General features: G+C 35.9%; 1 protein-coding gene across 11 annotated transcripts in view; it reads left to right on the top strand.

Moving 5' to 3' along the window:
* PAN3 (PAN3 poly(A) specific ribonuclease subunit) overlaps positions 1-14,852 on the top strand; it is a 77,098-nt gene that overhangs the window by 40,609 nt on the left and 21,637 nt on the right. For 8 of the 11 annotated variants that reach the window (XR_002433022.1, XM_021378712.1, XM_021378654.1 and 5 more), the window contains 7 exons: positions 3,138-3,288; positions 7,864-8,111; positions 8,666-8,770; positions 9,299-9,356; positions 10,486-10,653; positions 10,933-11,049; positions 11,145-11,246. Coding sequence is in view for 10 of the 11 variants with exons in the window: in XM_021378712.1 (XP_021234387.1) it covers positions 3,138-3,288; positions 7,864-8,111; positions 8,666-8,770; positions 9,299-9,356; positions 10,486-10,653; positions 10,933-11,049; positions 11,145-11,246 (949 nt within the window). In the remaining variant the exon portion in view is untranslated. The remainder of the gene's footprint in view (positions 1-3,137; positions 3,289-7,863; positions 8,112-8,665; positions 8,771-9,298; positions 9,357-10,485; positions 10,654-10,932; positions 11,050-11,144; positions 11,247-14,852) is intronic. The other 3 variants (XM_021378744.1, XM_021378665.1, XM_021378675.1) reach the window with 2 other exon arrangements.

Raw genomic sequence — 14,852 nt, 5'->3', positions numbered from 1 at the left:
TCTGAAACTCAGTTTTTTTTCTGTAGAAAACAGTTCAAATGTGGAAAAATGTCATAATTGGAATAATATTTAAACAATTTATTGAATAATGGAAAAAGAGTTACAACTTCATGTTTGTAACTTAACAGAATAGTAAATAAGCTTTTATGCTGAAGGGTCTCACTGTACAAATCAAAGCTGTTTTCAGTGAGAATATTTATATAAGTAGTTATGTAGAAATAAGTCAGTCTTACCAGGCAATGTTTCTGATGTTGAATTGTGACACTAAATAATGCAACACAAACTGAGTTTCCATCAGATTTCTGAACCACAACTGCTTAATAGTACAGCATAATCCAGCCTGCTCTGGTAGATGCCTTGATTTCATTCTTCTGTTTGAATACATGAAGACATTCCAGCAGGGTAAGGATAAGGGTAAGGGTAATTCTGCCCTCATGACTCCAGTCCTGCAGTACTGTCTCCAGGCCTGGGGCCCCCAGCAGAAGAAGGATGTGGAGCTGTTGGAGTGCATCCTGAGGAGGGCCATGAATGTGATCAGAGGACTGGAGCACCCCTCTTATGAGCGAAGGCTGAGGTAGTTGGCTTTTTCAGCTTGGAGAAGGTTCTGGGGAGACCTCATTGCAACCTTCCAGTACTTAAAGGGAGCTTATGAAAAAGATAGAGGCTTTTTACATGACCTCTTGATGACAGGACAAGGGGGAATGGCTTTAAACTAAAAGATGGGAGATTAGGTTAGATGTTGGGGGAAAATTCTTTGATCAGAGAGTGATGAGGCACTGGCACAGGCTGCCCAGAGAAGCTGTGGATGTCCCATTCCTGGTGGTGCTCAAGACCAGGTTGGATGGGACTGTGGGCAGCCTGGTCTGGTGGGTGGCAGCCAGCCCATGGCAGGGGGTTAGGGCTGGGTGTGTTATAAGGTCCCTTCCAAGCCAAACTGTTCTGTAACCTGACGCTTAAAGTACAGTTCTCAAGTACAACCACTGTAAAATTATGAAGAATATGTAGGTGACTTTTAGAGAACAAAACTGCAAGTGTGTATGAGCAGTTTTGTTCTCTAAAACAGTCACCTACATATTGCTGTAGTGAAAGTAGTGAGTTTAGCTGGAGTGGTATGCTTGGGATTTTGGAAACTCTGTTGCTGTATTAAAGGCTGAGGGTGTCTACCGGAGGGTGTCTTTCTCTTTCCACTTGCATGTTCTGAATTGTTTACCATCTCCTGCTCCTGTTGTCTAGTTGACCAGTTTTTTGTATGTGGTAGATCTGTGGATGTGCCAGGGCTAGTTTTAACAGTGAAAATCTTAGGTTTTGTATAGTTGTTTGAATTATCATGTTTTTGGTAAGATGCTACAAATTCTGTCCCTTGCTGTTGCAGTTGCTTTGTTCGATGAAATTTTAGTGTCTCACTACCTGGACAAATTCTGCTCAACTCTTTGCCATTTCAGTCATTTTCTTCACTTTCAGTGTAGAATTGGCTGAATTGTTCTTCAAGGAAAAAAAAATCTGCTGTGCAATGTAATTCTCTTAGTTATCTGAATTTTAGGTACAGTCCAGAATGGTACCTTTTGATTTTAAACATATTAGTTACTTGATTTTGGTTTGGGGCTGTACAATGCAATGTACTTTTTTTTTCTTTTGGCTTCATTTGTGTATACCTTTGCAAGCTTTCCTTAATTAAAAGTCATTTTTCTTTTAAGGTTTCTATTAACTTCTTATCCATGTAAATTCTGAGTGTTTTAATTCGCGAGTCTGCATAATTGGTTATGGCTATTCTTTAATATTCAGACACATACACATTTAGAATGATTATGTGATGCAATGAGGTGGCCAATGGTTGTGTGATCCAAGGTCAAGCATTCTTACTATTTGCTTTTAAACCTGAGCATCCCCTTTAATCTTACAGCTTTTAGAATCCTCCTTCTTTTCCAATTATTTGAAATACATTAGTATTACATTTGACTGTCCTTTTGAAATAAAGATGTTAAAACACAAAAAATATTTGCAAATACTTCACTGTCTAAATTAGTGTTTCATAATCCCACTTTTCTAATTTGACACTAAGTTAAGTTCTGACACTTAATTCATATTGGTGAAAATGGAATTTAACCTTTGAGTTATTTAGTTATTTTAAATCTGCATAAAACCAAGATGATCCAATACGATTTGCTTTAGAATACCATTATGGATATTATTTTCGCAACATCCTTTGTCTACTGAAAATGATTACTGTCTTCTATTTTACCTTGTTTTGCTAAGGCAGTTTTGAGAGGTGTGCTTAAAGTGACTTCATAAACTGAACTTTGACTTTTAGTACTTTGAAATTATAAAGCAATTTTCATGTAATATTTTATTTCTCGTCTTATATTTTCTTCCACTAATGTCTAGTGTAACTTGCTGTTCAATACTAAGCTTTTTGCCTTTTGGGCTGTAATTTGGATTTTTCCCCCTGGAGTCCTCATGCCTCCCCTCCCTCCTCAAACCCCACCAAAAAAAAAAAACAAAACAAAAAAAACAAACAAACAAAAAAAAAACCCCAAAATCATGCACAGATTTTAAGAGAAATGGAAAATTGGTTCTATATTTTTAATATACTAGTAAATAATGAATGTTTGACAGCTACTTTCTTGCTATTTGTTTTTGCTGTACCAAATTCAAACTCATTATTGATGATGCTACATAAGTGAAATATGTCATTAAAACAGAGGTTCTTTTCATAGAAAGGGAACATGGTGGTTTTTTTTATTGCTTTAAGTTGGAATTGCTGCTTATTTTTCAATGGATTTTCTTAAGTCCCTTAAGGACAGACTGTGCAGTATTGGTGAGGCCTTCTCAATGTCATATCAGTTCTCCAACTTTTTAGTATGATGCCAATGGGAAGCCTTTTTGCAAGGTGTTTGTATTAAGTCAGCTCTTCATATGGAAATCTTGCTAACACTACTTCACGTGTAATGTAGAAAAACATTTATAACCATTCATACACACCAGCTTCCTGTGTCTGCGGTTCTTGTCAGCAAGTTGTACGTAGCTTAAATATCCTCTGCACTCAGTAGGCCTGCCTAGAAAGTGTTTTCTACCAAGTAGGCATTGTCCATCTCTTCGTGTTTAAAATAAATATTTAATTTACATTTGTTTTCAAACAGACACCAAACCCTACTGCAAATGAATTTATTCCTAAAGGAGGATCAACCTCCAGGCTGAGTAATGTATCCCAGTCAAGTATGTCTGCCTTCTCTCAAGCCTTGTTCTCTCATCCCTCGATGGGAAGTCCTGCTGCTGCTGGGCTAGCACCAGGTAAGTTGAGAGTGATGATTTACAGTACAGTTGTTCCTTTTAACTTTTAATTATGCTGAACGTAATCTTGTCAAACTTATAATCAGGTTTATTGTGTCTAAGTCTAGCCACCTCCTACTTCAGCTCTTAATATTGAGCAAGTCTTCAAGCACATAAAAGTGAAAGGAACTTGGTTAATCTTCTAGTATGATGAAACTGAAGAAGCTAACAGGACAAGGGGAAATGGTTTCAAACTAAAGGAGGGGGAGAAAAATGAAATAGTTGCAAGATGCAAAGATGAGCAGAGCTAGATATTACATATCTCAGATTCTTCAGCAAATTTCTTTGTGGCAAGGAACAAGAAGCATTAGGTAACTATCAAAAGGGCAAATGCTGTAATTTTTTTTAAAGCCAGTACTGACAATTGCTCGCCGTTCAACAGAACTTCAGGCGTTCCCAATAACAGGGAATAAAAATCAGTGTCAATATCAAAGAAGTCAGTATTTAAATAATGCAGTGGTATAACAATTGAAACAGGTTATGAAAGTGATTGATGCTTCTGCTGACCAAATGAATATAATGCAGTACTGTGTCTGATTTCATCCTGTATTGTGCTGTGCAGTCTTATTGGAAAACTGTTGTGTTTATATGCCTCTCAGCCTTGTCACCTGGATTGAAAAGTATATAAAGGATTTAATAGAATACAGTAAAATGGTCCACTTTTGGAAAGTGTCCAGTGGGATCTCAGAGGGATCCTTCACAGTCCAATTTCTTTACTATCTGTAAGTAATACTTGAAAGGATAAGTAATGCTGTTGATGAAAGAAGTTCTTGCAACAGTTTGAGGTCCTTGAAATACACATGCCAATGCGGAAAATGATCTAGGCTCGTACTAATGTTTGTTTAGGAGAAGAGGGATGGAGGAGTGCTCATAAAAAGCTAACTTCAGGCAAGATCAGCTTGTTTTCCTGCTATTTCTGTATAGTTGCAAAGAATACGAGTTTAAAGCAGGGGTCTGAGTCAGGTGCTTTGAATTTCTGTAGAAGCTTCTTTCTCTACACTGAGTGCAAAATTTTCTGAACTCAAGTCTGCAGTGTAAATACTACCCACAGATATTTGTTTTTATTTAAGAGGTTTAGTTCTCAATAGTATACACCCTCCACAAAAAAACACCAAATTTCTGCTACCGTAAGGTGAGTTAGGAGATAATCTTTCTAAAGGACTAGGTTGTTAAATAAGAACATGGTATTTATGTATGGGAAAATTTCACCATCTAGGTCATAGTAGATAAAAAAAAAAATAAAGAATAAAAGATGTTTGAAAATTGCCATTAAAGTGTTTGTTGTTGGTTTGGTTTGATTTTGCTTACCAATTATAAGAGTTTGCAAGAGTTCTCTTTTAAATAAAGAGAAGTCTCCTTCCAGTTAAACGGTGCATATTCTCCAGTAGAATAACTTTCATGAAACATGCAAGACTTCAATTTTTGCTTGAAATTTCTTCCTGTATTCTGTAAGGAATTAATATTTTTTTCTCAATAAGGAAATGCAGCAGGAATAACTTTTTTAGAAGAGCCATGGTTTAATTCATCTGTTACAAAGTAGAGAACAATTCTTTGATTTCCCTCTTGAGGATGGAAAAAAATTAAGTTCTCTCATATCTAATCTCTGAGTTCTCCCTAAAGAGATATGTGAAATAAAAACATTTTTGACACCTAGTATTTCATAGGTAACTCCTCACAAAATTGAGTGTCCTTGGAAAATATTTCTCCACCTGTCTTGTCAGGTGGAAAAAAATACCGCAGAAATACTGTAGGAAGTGACAACCAGAAGCTAACCTATTATAATAGGTAACTTCTTGTATGCTCACCTGACACATCCATTTGGACACAGCACATAAGAAAGCTACTCCTACACGTGTATCTTCACATTTCTTAGATAAGTGCTTTCAAGTGTAATCTCAACAATCGGTCTTCATCTCAGTCTTCAGCTTTTAATAGAATACTGAAACACAGTGAATAAAATGCCACTTAAACAGCTGGAGGTGACTATCCTCCAAACCTTTCCTTAAGTTCCCACTTTCTTCAGTCTCAATGAGAATTCAAAAATAAAAAAACAATGCAAGAAGAAAAAATACAACAATAGGGAAGGCTAACTTAATTGTCCTGTGCAAATAATCTTTCTGTATGTCAACAGTAGAACAGCAGGGGGTGAAGGTACATGTAGGTAACCTGTGCTGTTACAGTGAATTCTGCAGAAATTTGGAAAGCCTACAACCATTTCCATGTTGGTATGGTACCACCATTACACTTATTTTTTTAAATGTGAATAACTGAAGCAAGAGGAGCTCTTTTTCCTTGCAGCTTGCCTTTCAAGGTAGTATTTACTTTCTTTTTAAGATTCATCAACATAAGGATTTGAGAGCCATCTACTAGTAGATTAGACTTGGGAAGGACAATTTGAAGTACCTGTTTTAGTGTTTGTCTCAGTAGTCCTATTGGCTTTTGAATTTTGATATAGGGAACTTTAAACTCATACAGAAAGCTTAAAATGTTACTTTTTTAGTCAAGATCATGGTGTAATTATATAAAATACAATTTTAATTAGAAATATGATTAATTTTATTCAACCCTCTTTTTTTCTTTTACACTCATGATTATGTATTTAGATAAAATTGCACTATTGAAAACAGCTGACCTAATTCTGTGAGGTGTTCTCCACATTCACCACAGTTTTACCGTTATGCTCAGTGCTGTCTTTTTCCCTCAGAGTGAGTCAGTAGGAATGTGTTCACCTTTTAATGCAGCCATTTTCATTTTCTTTCTTGTAGTATGTCCAAGAAGATGCTGCCTACCCTGGGTGTTCAGATTGTGTTCTGCTATCTCATCCTGTTTTGTTTTAGTTAAATATTAATATAAATAGGGTTTTAACTGGTTGAAATCCTCATGAAGCTGATGAGATCTGCTTGAGTTTGTGCACCTAAATTATTATTCCCATAAATATTTAGTTCTGCATCAGTTCCACTGTAAGATTTTTTTGTGTGCGTGTGCGACTTAAAAGGGTTTTAATTGTTAATACTTACGAACTCACTGCAGAATGCGGATCTCTCAAAGGTATCTATCACCTTGGGTATTTGCTGCCTCTGCCTGCTGAATCCTACCACATTACTAAATAGCAGCAAATTTATTGTAACCCATGCAGTGGTGTTCTAGTAGTATGAAAATAAAATGTAATCAGATTTGTTTCATATCTTGAACTAATTATGTGTATTGGCAAATGAATAGCCCATATGCTCTGTCTGCCAGATGATCTTCATTACACTTTCAAGGTCCTTCCAAAATGGCAGTTACATGAGACCAGAAGGGCATTTGAAAGGATTCATATAACTGATCTTCTCCCTTTCATTCCATTAATACTCAAAGACATAAAGGGTTTATATCTGTAACCATGCTTCAGCAGAAATGCATTTTAAGAAACTAAGTCTTAGAGTTGGAAAAAAATATGGAATTATACCTGTAAGAACTACTAATAATAGTTTCTCAATAAAAAAATCAAACGTGCAGTCCAATCTGAACCGAGCAGCAGAAGATTTCAGAAGTGCTCCTCTTTGTATTCATCGAAATACCATGATAACTGATATCTTCTACTAGGAGTAATGTTACAAATTTTCTAAAGGGTAGTCTCTTCAGCAGCTCATAAATTATAATAAATAGGTGTATCTGAGAATTTTGTATACTATAACTCTTGAACGAAACAACCAAACAAGTTTTTGGAGACTAAAAAGCTTGTATATAGTGTAGGTTGCCCCTCTTTTTTTTTTTCCCCTCACTGCAGCACTATATTTCAAATCTAAACTGAAGTTTCAGTTTAGTTACTATCTTCAGTTAAACTTACTTTATTGATTGCTGTTTACACTAAGTTTAAGAAAATTGTCAAATGTCTGTATGAATACCTTGCAGATCTCATATTCTGAGAAGTTACCTCTTCCTACGTACCACATAGATCTTGAGGAGACTGGACTTTTATTTGATTATGACAGGAAAATAGGTTCCCCTGAAATGATTAGAAGTAGTTTGTTTCTTATTGCTTATTTGTGTACTGTAATCATTAGAGATCTAACTCTCATAATAGTCATTCATGAATTTACTTATAGTAGGAGGAACACATAATTGGGTTAAATGAGTTATAGCTTGGCAAGCTTCATTGACTGTTCCTCTAACTTACGTAAACATTCACTTACCACAAAGTTATTAATATTTTCTCCATGCAGCTTAATAAACTCTCTTCTTTCAGACAAAGCATTAATCTGGCTCATCTCTCCTCTTTCTATCTGTGCTTTCCCAGTTCTTAGTGTGAAGGTTATAAATTCTCAAGCCTTTTCTCTCTGAACTGAAAGATTTCTCAAGAAAATGTCTGTTCCAGTCTTGCTATTACAGTTTTATCTTTAACTCTTCATAAAGATGTTATTATCCTTAAGCCTCTCATCTGCCCAGAATATTATTCAGTTCTGAAGTGTGTGTAGTAAAGGATTTTTTTAAATTAAAAAAAAAAAAGGCAACAACAGAGATTTGATCAAGAATATCTCCTTGTGTTTCTCTAAGGAATGTCACTGTCAGCGGGATCTTCTCCTCTTCATTCCCCCAAAATCACTCCTCATACATCTCCTGCTCCTCGACGAAGAAGTCATACTCCTAACCCAGCAAACTATATGGTGCCTACTAGTGCCTCTGCTTCTGTTGCTAACGCTGTCTCTCAGCCTCCATCTACTGGCCAGGTAATCCAGAAGGAAACAGTGGGTGGAACAACGTACTTCTATACTGATACAACTCCAGCACCTCTCACAGGAATGGTATGTTTGCTTTTAGCATGAAAGTAATTGGAGCTTACAAAGACAGAATCAATTAATGCTGTATGGGTTATTCATGACATTCTGAAACCCTTTTTGTGTGTGAAGATTTAGCCTTTTGAATGTTGAGATGGATTTCAGTGATCTTGGAAAACAAAGGACTAGAAATTTTTTTTTGTTCTCCATTTACCTTGTATGGAGTTTTGTTTTTATACAAAATTAGAGAACATTTTATGTACATCTCAGTGGATACATACATAGAAAACATCAGTGATTATTCCAAGTTGCTTTCATGTTTGATAGGTTAAAGAAATGTTGCATTTATAGTGAAGGGGAAAAGACAGTAATAAAAATAAGTATGTACTTACACACACCCCTTTGAAATCACTGGTATTGAGTATCATGTAAGGAAACTGCAATACACCTGACAGTGTTTTTTGTAACATGCACTATGCCTGAAGACTTTATAGTTCAGTAGCTTAAACTAATAGGATGACAAAACTCTATTTTCCTTATGCTTAAGGATTTTAAACTGCTTAATATTTTTTTGCTTGCAGGTATTTCCAAACTACCACATCTACCATCCAGCTGCACCTCATGTTGCTTATATGCAGCCAAAAGCAAATGCACCTTCCTTCTTCATGGCAGATGAGCTCAGACAGGTAAGATAAAAGAGAATTTAAAGGCAAATTATGTATTTTGGAGAAAAGTGGGAAATTAGCAGTAGTAGAAGAGAAGTGATGACTAAGCAGCTGTGCAGTCAGTTTTCCCTATGGAGAATTTTAAAAACTTAGTCCTGTGGTGGACAGAGCACAGAAGAGGGTTGTTGTGTGGATTTCAGCATATGTGATTGCAATCTAATCTGCATGCCATGATTGCCTGTTTGTGTAAATATTCTTACTTGTTATGTATTACATATTAGTACACTTTAGATCATTTATGTAGCATTCATTTAAGCTGTAATCCTATCCAGTTTAAAGCCTTTAACTGAAAAGAAGGGTGTTAGTTAATGAGCCCTTCTTTTAGGGCTTGGCTGTGACTGCTGTTCACTTCAGCCTTACTGTAGTAGATACCTCTGTCAACGCTAGTTCTGGCTAATGTGTCTTTTGCAGCTCTTCCATTCAAGAGTTTATACATAGTCATTAACTTTTCAAGCTGTTGTTCAAAACTTGACCTAATTTGTTCTTCAGGAACTGATCAATAGACATCTGATAACGATGGCCCAGATTGATCAGGCTGATATTCCTGGTAAGTATTTCTTATAATGTAAATTGTGATCATGTTGTTCTGCAATCATGCGTATACGACAGTAGTTACCAGTGGCTTGAAACAAACCAACAACAACAAACCCATAACTCTCCTGTTTATATTTTTATAATGAAGTCTGTGTTGTAGATAACCAAAAACAAAGTATTTCAGAAATATTAAATTTATTTCTTGTTTCTATTCACTTTTAATGTAATTTTATTCTGTTTTGAAACACTGTAATGGTTGGGAATATTTAAAATAGTGAAAAAAGAGATTATTGAGGCAATAGAGCCTTATGCAAAGCAGTATTGCATTGTTTTCTATGTTCATCCTCTTAAAGGAATACCTTAAAAGTGTTTTCAAATGCTCTACTAGCAAACTTGATAGTTTTAATATGAATTGACTGGTATGTCATCAGAGGTTTTGTACTAGTTGGCAGGAAAGAGGAACGTACTAGTCGTAATTTGATTCTTGAAGAATTTACGATCAACTCTGTTTAACTTAAATAGATCGCTGTGTTTGGTTGTAGCATTCTTACTTCTCAGTTGCGTGTTTAATATGAATATGATACAGTCTAAAATATAGTTTAGTTCACTAACCCAGCTGAGATGCAAGTGTATCTCTTCTTGGGAGTGTAATCTCTTAACTTGATTTGTAAACCTTCAGTGCCTCTATTTTCTAAACCAGTATGTTACAATACAAGATTCAGGTTTGTTTTGTGTGATGAAATAGGGTTCTTAAAGTGATATGAAGTCTGTTTGGAAATGGGTGCTTATCTGTGAGTCTGTGCAGCAAAAAAATACCACAGACACAACAAAGAAATGTTCTTCAGAAGGATGAGTTTTTAAGATGAGAGAGAAGATAGCAGATAAAATCGACAGAAGAGATGCAGTGTTCTATTTGGTCTAACTATTGTTATGAGGACAGTTATCTTAGCTTTCTGGAATCCCTTCCAGGCACCTATCTATTGATATTAAAGCAGAAATAATGAATTTTTACTTAACATGCATATGAAGAAAATGATGCAAGGAATTTACATGTTAGTGACATAGCAGATTTCATTTTCTTTGCTCTTGTAATAATTCCTTCAAAGCATACTTATATCTAATATGTTTCTGTGCATGTACTGATTTAGCAGTTCCAGCAGAAGTGGACAGCTACCACAGTCTCTTTCCTTTAGAACCATTGCCACCACCCAATCGGATACAGAAAACAAGCAACTTCGGGTACATTACGTCATGCTATAAGGCTGTAAATAGTAAAGACGACCTGCCATATTGCCTTCGGAGGATACATGGTGAGAAAAACGGAGTTGTCTTTTTTTATGCCAGTGCTATTTTTTGTTTAAATACATATTTTGATATTCTATGTGTAGAGCTTGAAGCGACTTTGATAGAATTACTCTGTGGGTGTAAAGAGAGCAAGAGGTTCCTGCAGACCTGGCACTCCTAAGCATGCTGATCTTATTTTAGTGTTTGGTTACTTTTCAGAATTTTTAGAAGACATACTAGTTAAAAAAAAAAAAAAAAAAACTCCTCCCCAAACATCTTCAAGTATGTTTTTTGATCTTTTCCAGGATTTCGTCTTGTTAACACGAAGTGCATGGTATTGGTTGACATGTGGAAAAAAATTCAGCACTCAAATATAGTAACCTTACGTGAAGTGTTTACCACTAAAGCATTTGGAGAACATTGTGAGTTTATATCTTATTTTCCTCCCAATTAATGTGTTGTGACTTCTTTCTAAATATGCTGGAGTTAGTAATTGTCACATGTCTCTATTTTTAAGCTCTTGTTTTTGCATATGATTTTCATGCTGGAGGAGAGACTATGATGAGCAGACACTTCAATGACCCTAGTGCTGATGCCTATTTCACAAAAAGAAAATGGGGTAAGGAAAACACATTTTCATAATATACTTCTGTAAACTATTACAGTACTCGATCAATTAAATAGCTAGAAGTTGTTCATCTTAATTTTTTTAGCTAGTCTATTTTTGTAATCCCATAAACTGATTGGATCAGAAGTGTCTTCCTTTTCTGCTTCTGAATTAAATTGCTGAATATAGGGTTTCTTTTTCTTTGGTGGTTTTTCTTTTTTCTTTTTAAAACTTTTTGGAAATAACTTCTTACTTGAGTTAAATCTTTCAGTTTGTAAGTGAATTAAAAATCTTTGTCTACAGGATATCAAATTTACACAGAGGGGGATTGGGAGCCAAGAGCCATGGGATTTTAATTTCAGATCTGTCACAGGGTGACATCTGATGCTTATTGGAGATGTTTTATATGAGGCATCTGCTTCATCAGTGTGATGCGTATTATTCAGGTTCTCTGCACTTACAGAATGGTGTGGTGTGTGAGGGTTTTTTTGTTTTCCCTGGAAAGTATTGTGAGGAATAATTAGGCAGTGCTTTGTTTAATTTTCTGAAATGTTAACTACTAGTTGAAGACAATAAATGAATTGGAAAAGATTTCTATCGTATTATTTTTTGACAAATTTCATATCATAGGTCTGATTTTTTTCTGCAGATTTATGCTCTGAGGATTAAGGCTACATCATTAGTAAAATCTATCACAGCATATTATGTTGCCCAGTAGAACTCATCTTTATATGGCTAAACTCATTCCCTACAAAACAGTATACTGTCACTTCATGCCTTTTAGAGCCAGTTCTTGGCCTGTATGGTCCTGCAGACTGCATGCAGATGTCCTTCAGGAACACAGCAGGCCAAAACTGAACACGAACCAATATCATACTGAGAAAGAAGCACGCTAACAATTGAATGGTATCACAGAATGACTTTAGGTAGGAAAGTACCCTTGGCGTTCGCTTGTCCTATCTTCCCACTCAATACAGGACCAACCTTGGAAGTAGATCTAGCACAGGGATAGTAAAAAAGCCTGTGACCTGGACTTATTTATTTTCTTGACGTGGTTGCTGCCTAAATGCCTTTAGGTGACCAGTGATTAAAGTGAAACAGAAACTGAAGTTTCTTCTTTCTCACGCCTTTTGAAATTAGAGCCTTTACATGTGAATTCAATCTCTTCAAAAGATTGACACTGACTATCCGGTAGATCAGAATATAATGGATTGTTAGTGTGTGACTACAGAGTCTTGTAGGTTCCTCGAATGCTGAATAGTTCATGCTACTCAGTTGTATTTGGACTGGTCAGCTCAGTACTGTCGGAACTTGAGTTCCACCTCTGGTTTTGGGGATAATACCTCGAGATAGAGGAACCGCTAGGCTGACTTATCATATCTGACTTGTCATATGGCAAGTTGAAGATCATAATTACAAATTCAGTGAACTTGATATGAAACTCATTTGTTATGGCAAACGTGGAATATCTACTGCTAAGTTAATCATGATTTTGTGCGGGACTAGTCTTCTGAGTGTCCCCTCACCTGTGGTTTTTGAATTTCCATGTAAATCAGTCCTTGTATTTTTTTTTTTACACCTCTCTAGAGTATTACATACAGAAGATTGATGTATGTTCTAGATAAATTAATATAAGGCATAATAAATTTTGTTTGGACACATTCATTTGTCACCCTGGGAAATAATAAGTTTTGTTCCTTTTTTCGAAGCAGTCATGCCTTTGAAGGAAGATTCAGTAAATATAATTTTCAGTGACATCCATAAGATTCTTTAAAGCAAACAACGACAAAACAACCTTAAGTGTTGATCAGATCAGAGAAGTCCTCAGTAAGTAAGGTTAATAACTGGTTGGGAGATAAGAAACAGTAAGAGCGTACAGTCAGTTTTCACAGTGTAGGGAGATCACTCATGGAGTCTCACAGGAATGAGCGGGGAATTCTACATCTTAACACACTGATTTACCTGTATTGAAGGTAAATAATGCTCTGTCAAAGTTTGCTGATAACTAATCCAAATAAGTTGGGTATTAAAAAACAAAGGTTAGTTGTGATGGATTGCAGAAGGATCTTACAAGACTGGAACACTCAGTAAAAACCAGCAGGTGAAATTCGGTGTAATAGATGTAAATGAAATGATTGAGTGAAAACATAATCCTAATTTTAAGTATAAATTGATGGCCTCTGTCATGGCTGTTGCTACTGGAAAAAATAATATCTGGGGCTTATAGCTAAGTAGATTAAGGAAAGTACTGTCCTCTTGAATAGAAATAAATAGGGAAAAGATTGGTACAGATTAAGAAAAGAGTAAACAATGAAAGGGAAGACACTGTATCCGTGATATGGTTGCATTATAGGTTAGTATATGTAACTGTGGTCCACCTTACCTGTTTTGAAAGATGTAGAGAAATATAATAAGTTCAGAGGTGACAGGGATAAGCCTGTATATGAGGAACAGCAAAGTGAAACAGTGCTTTTCGTGCTTCTAAAGACGGAGAGAAATATGGTGGGTTTAAAAATGAGTGGAATATGGTAGGTGTCTGAAAATCATCAGTGAAAATAAATGAGCAGCAACTGTTGTGTTTCTTTCAATGCAAAACCTAGGGACTGGCAAAAGAAACTAGCCAGATAGCAATTTCAAAACCTGGCTAAAGATAATTAAGTCATGGAAATCTGTCACAAGATATTGCCTGGGTTCAAAGGAAAAGTGTGCTTATTCACAGAAGAGAAATACTTCAAGGACTGTTAACTCCAAAGACAATCAGTAGCTCAGGAGGTCTCTGAGCAGCAAATCACTGGAGGATAGCAGAGTATTCTGTTTGTTTGTGATCTTAGGTTTACTGAGATACTCTTCTGATTTTAGTGCATATGTTATTGAAACAGGCTATAGGGCTACCTAGATCTTTTATTTGACCCAATACAACCTTTTTATTTAGGCAGAGATGATCTTTGAAGCTGAAAGTAAGACATTGACTTCAGTTTATCCAGAACAAATTATTAATTAAAATGAATGATTGTGGCAGAACTTAGTGCTATTTAAGGAGGCTAGTTCTCTCCTGAGTGTGACTCTTCTGGTCTTTTTATTATATAAATTAGAAGGAAAAAAGAAAAAGTAACCTGCTGTTCACCAGTTTTACCAAACCTTTCTGCAAATCTTTGCTCTGACCTTTTTTTTTTGGTAACTGGTGCTTTCAAATCTGGTCCTCCGTAGAAGGAGCAATTTAGAAGAGAAAAATAAGATTGCATACCTATAACTTGATTTCTCAAAAATGCCTGCCTTCACGGATCCTTTCTCCACCCCCTCACAGAGTTTCTTGGCCGTCTGCCTGCCTAGAGGAGGCTTCCAAGAGAAGCAGGGGAATGGATGGAAGTTGGGTACTCTGCAGCATGAGACCCAGATTAGTGCAATTGCTTTTAAGGTTTTAGGAGGCACAACACTGTCAACCTGATCAGTGAACTCAGAATTTGATTTCAGGTATGCAACCTTATTTATATTGAACACTCAAGTTGGCAGCTCTAGATTTTGACAGTTAAAAGCTGAGGATTATGGTTTATGTAGCTGTCACTTCTGATGTGTATGTGATCAGCTGTGATGAGTTTTTTTTTTGTTTTGCCATGCTAT

This window comes from Numida meleagris, chromosome 1 (genome assembly GCF_002078875.1).
Source record: "Numida meleagris isolate 19003 breed g44 Domestic line chromosome 1, NumMel1.0, whole genome shotgun sequence".
NCBI classification, from domain to species: Eukaryota; Metazoa; Chordata; class Aves; order Galliformes; family Numididae; genus Numida; species Numida meleagris.
The sequence above is the reverse complement of the archived record's forward strand: the minus strand, read 5'-3'. Positions and strand labels throughout refer to the sequence as shown.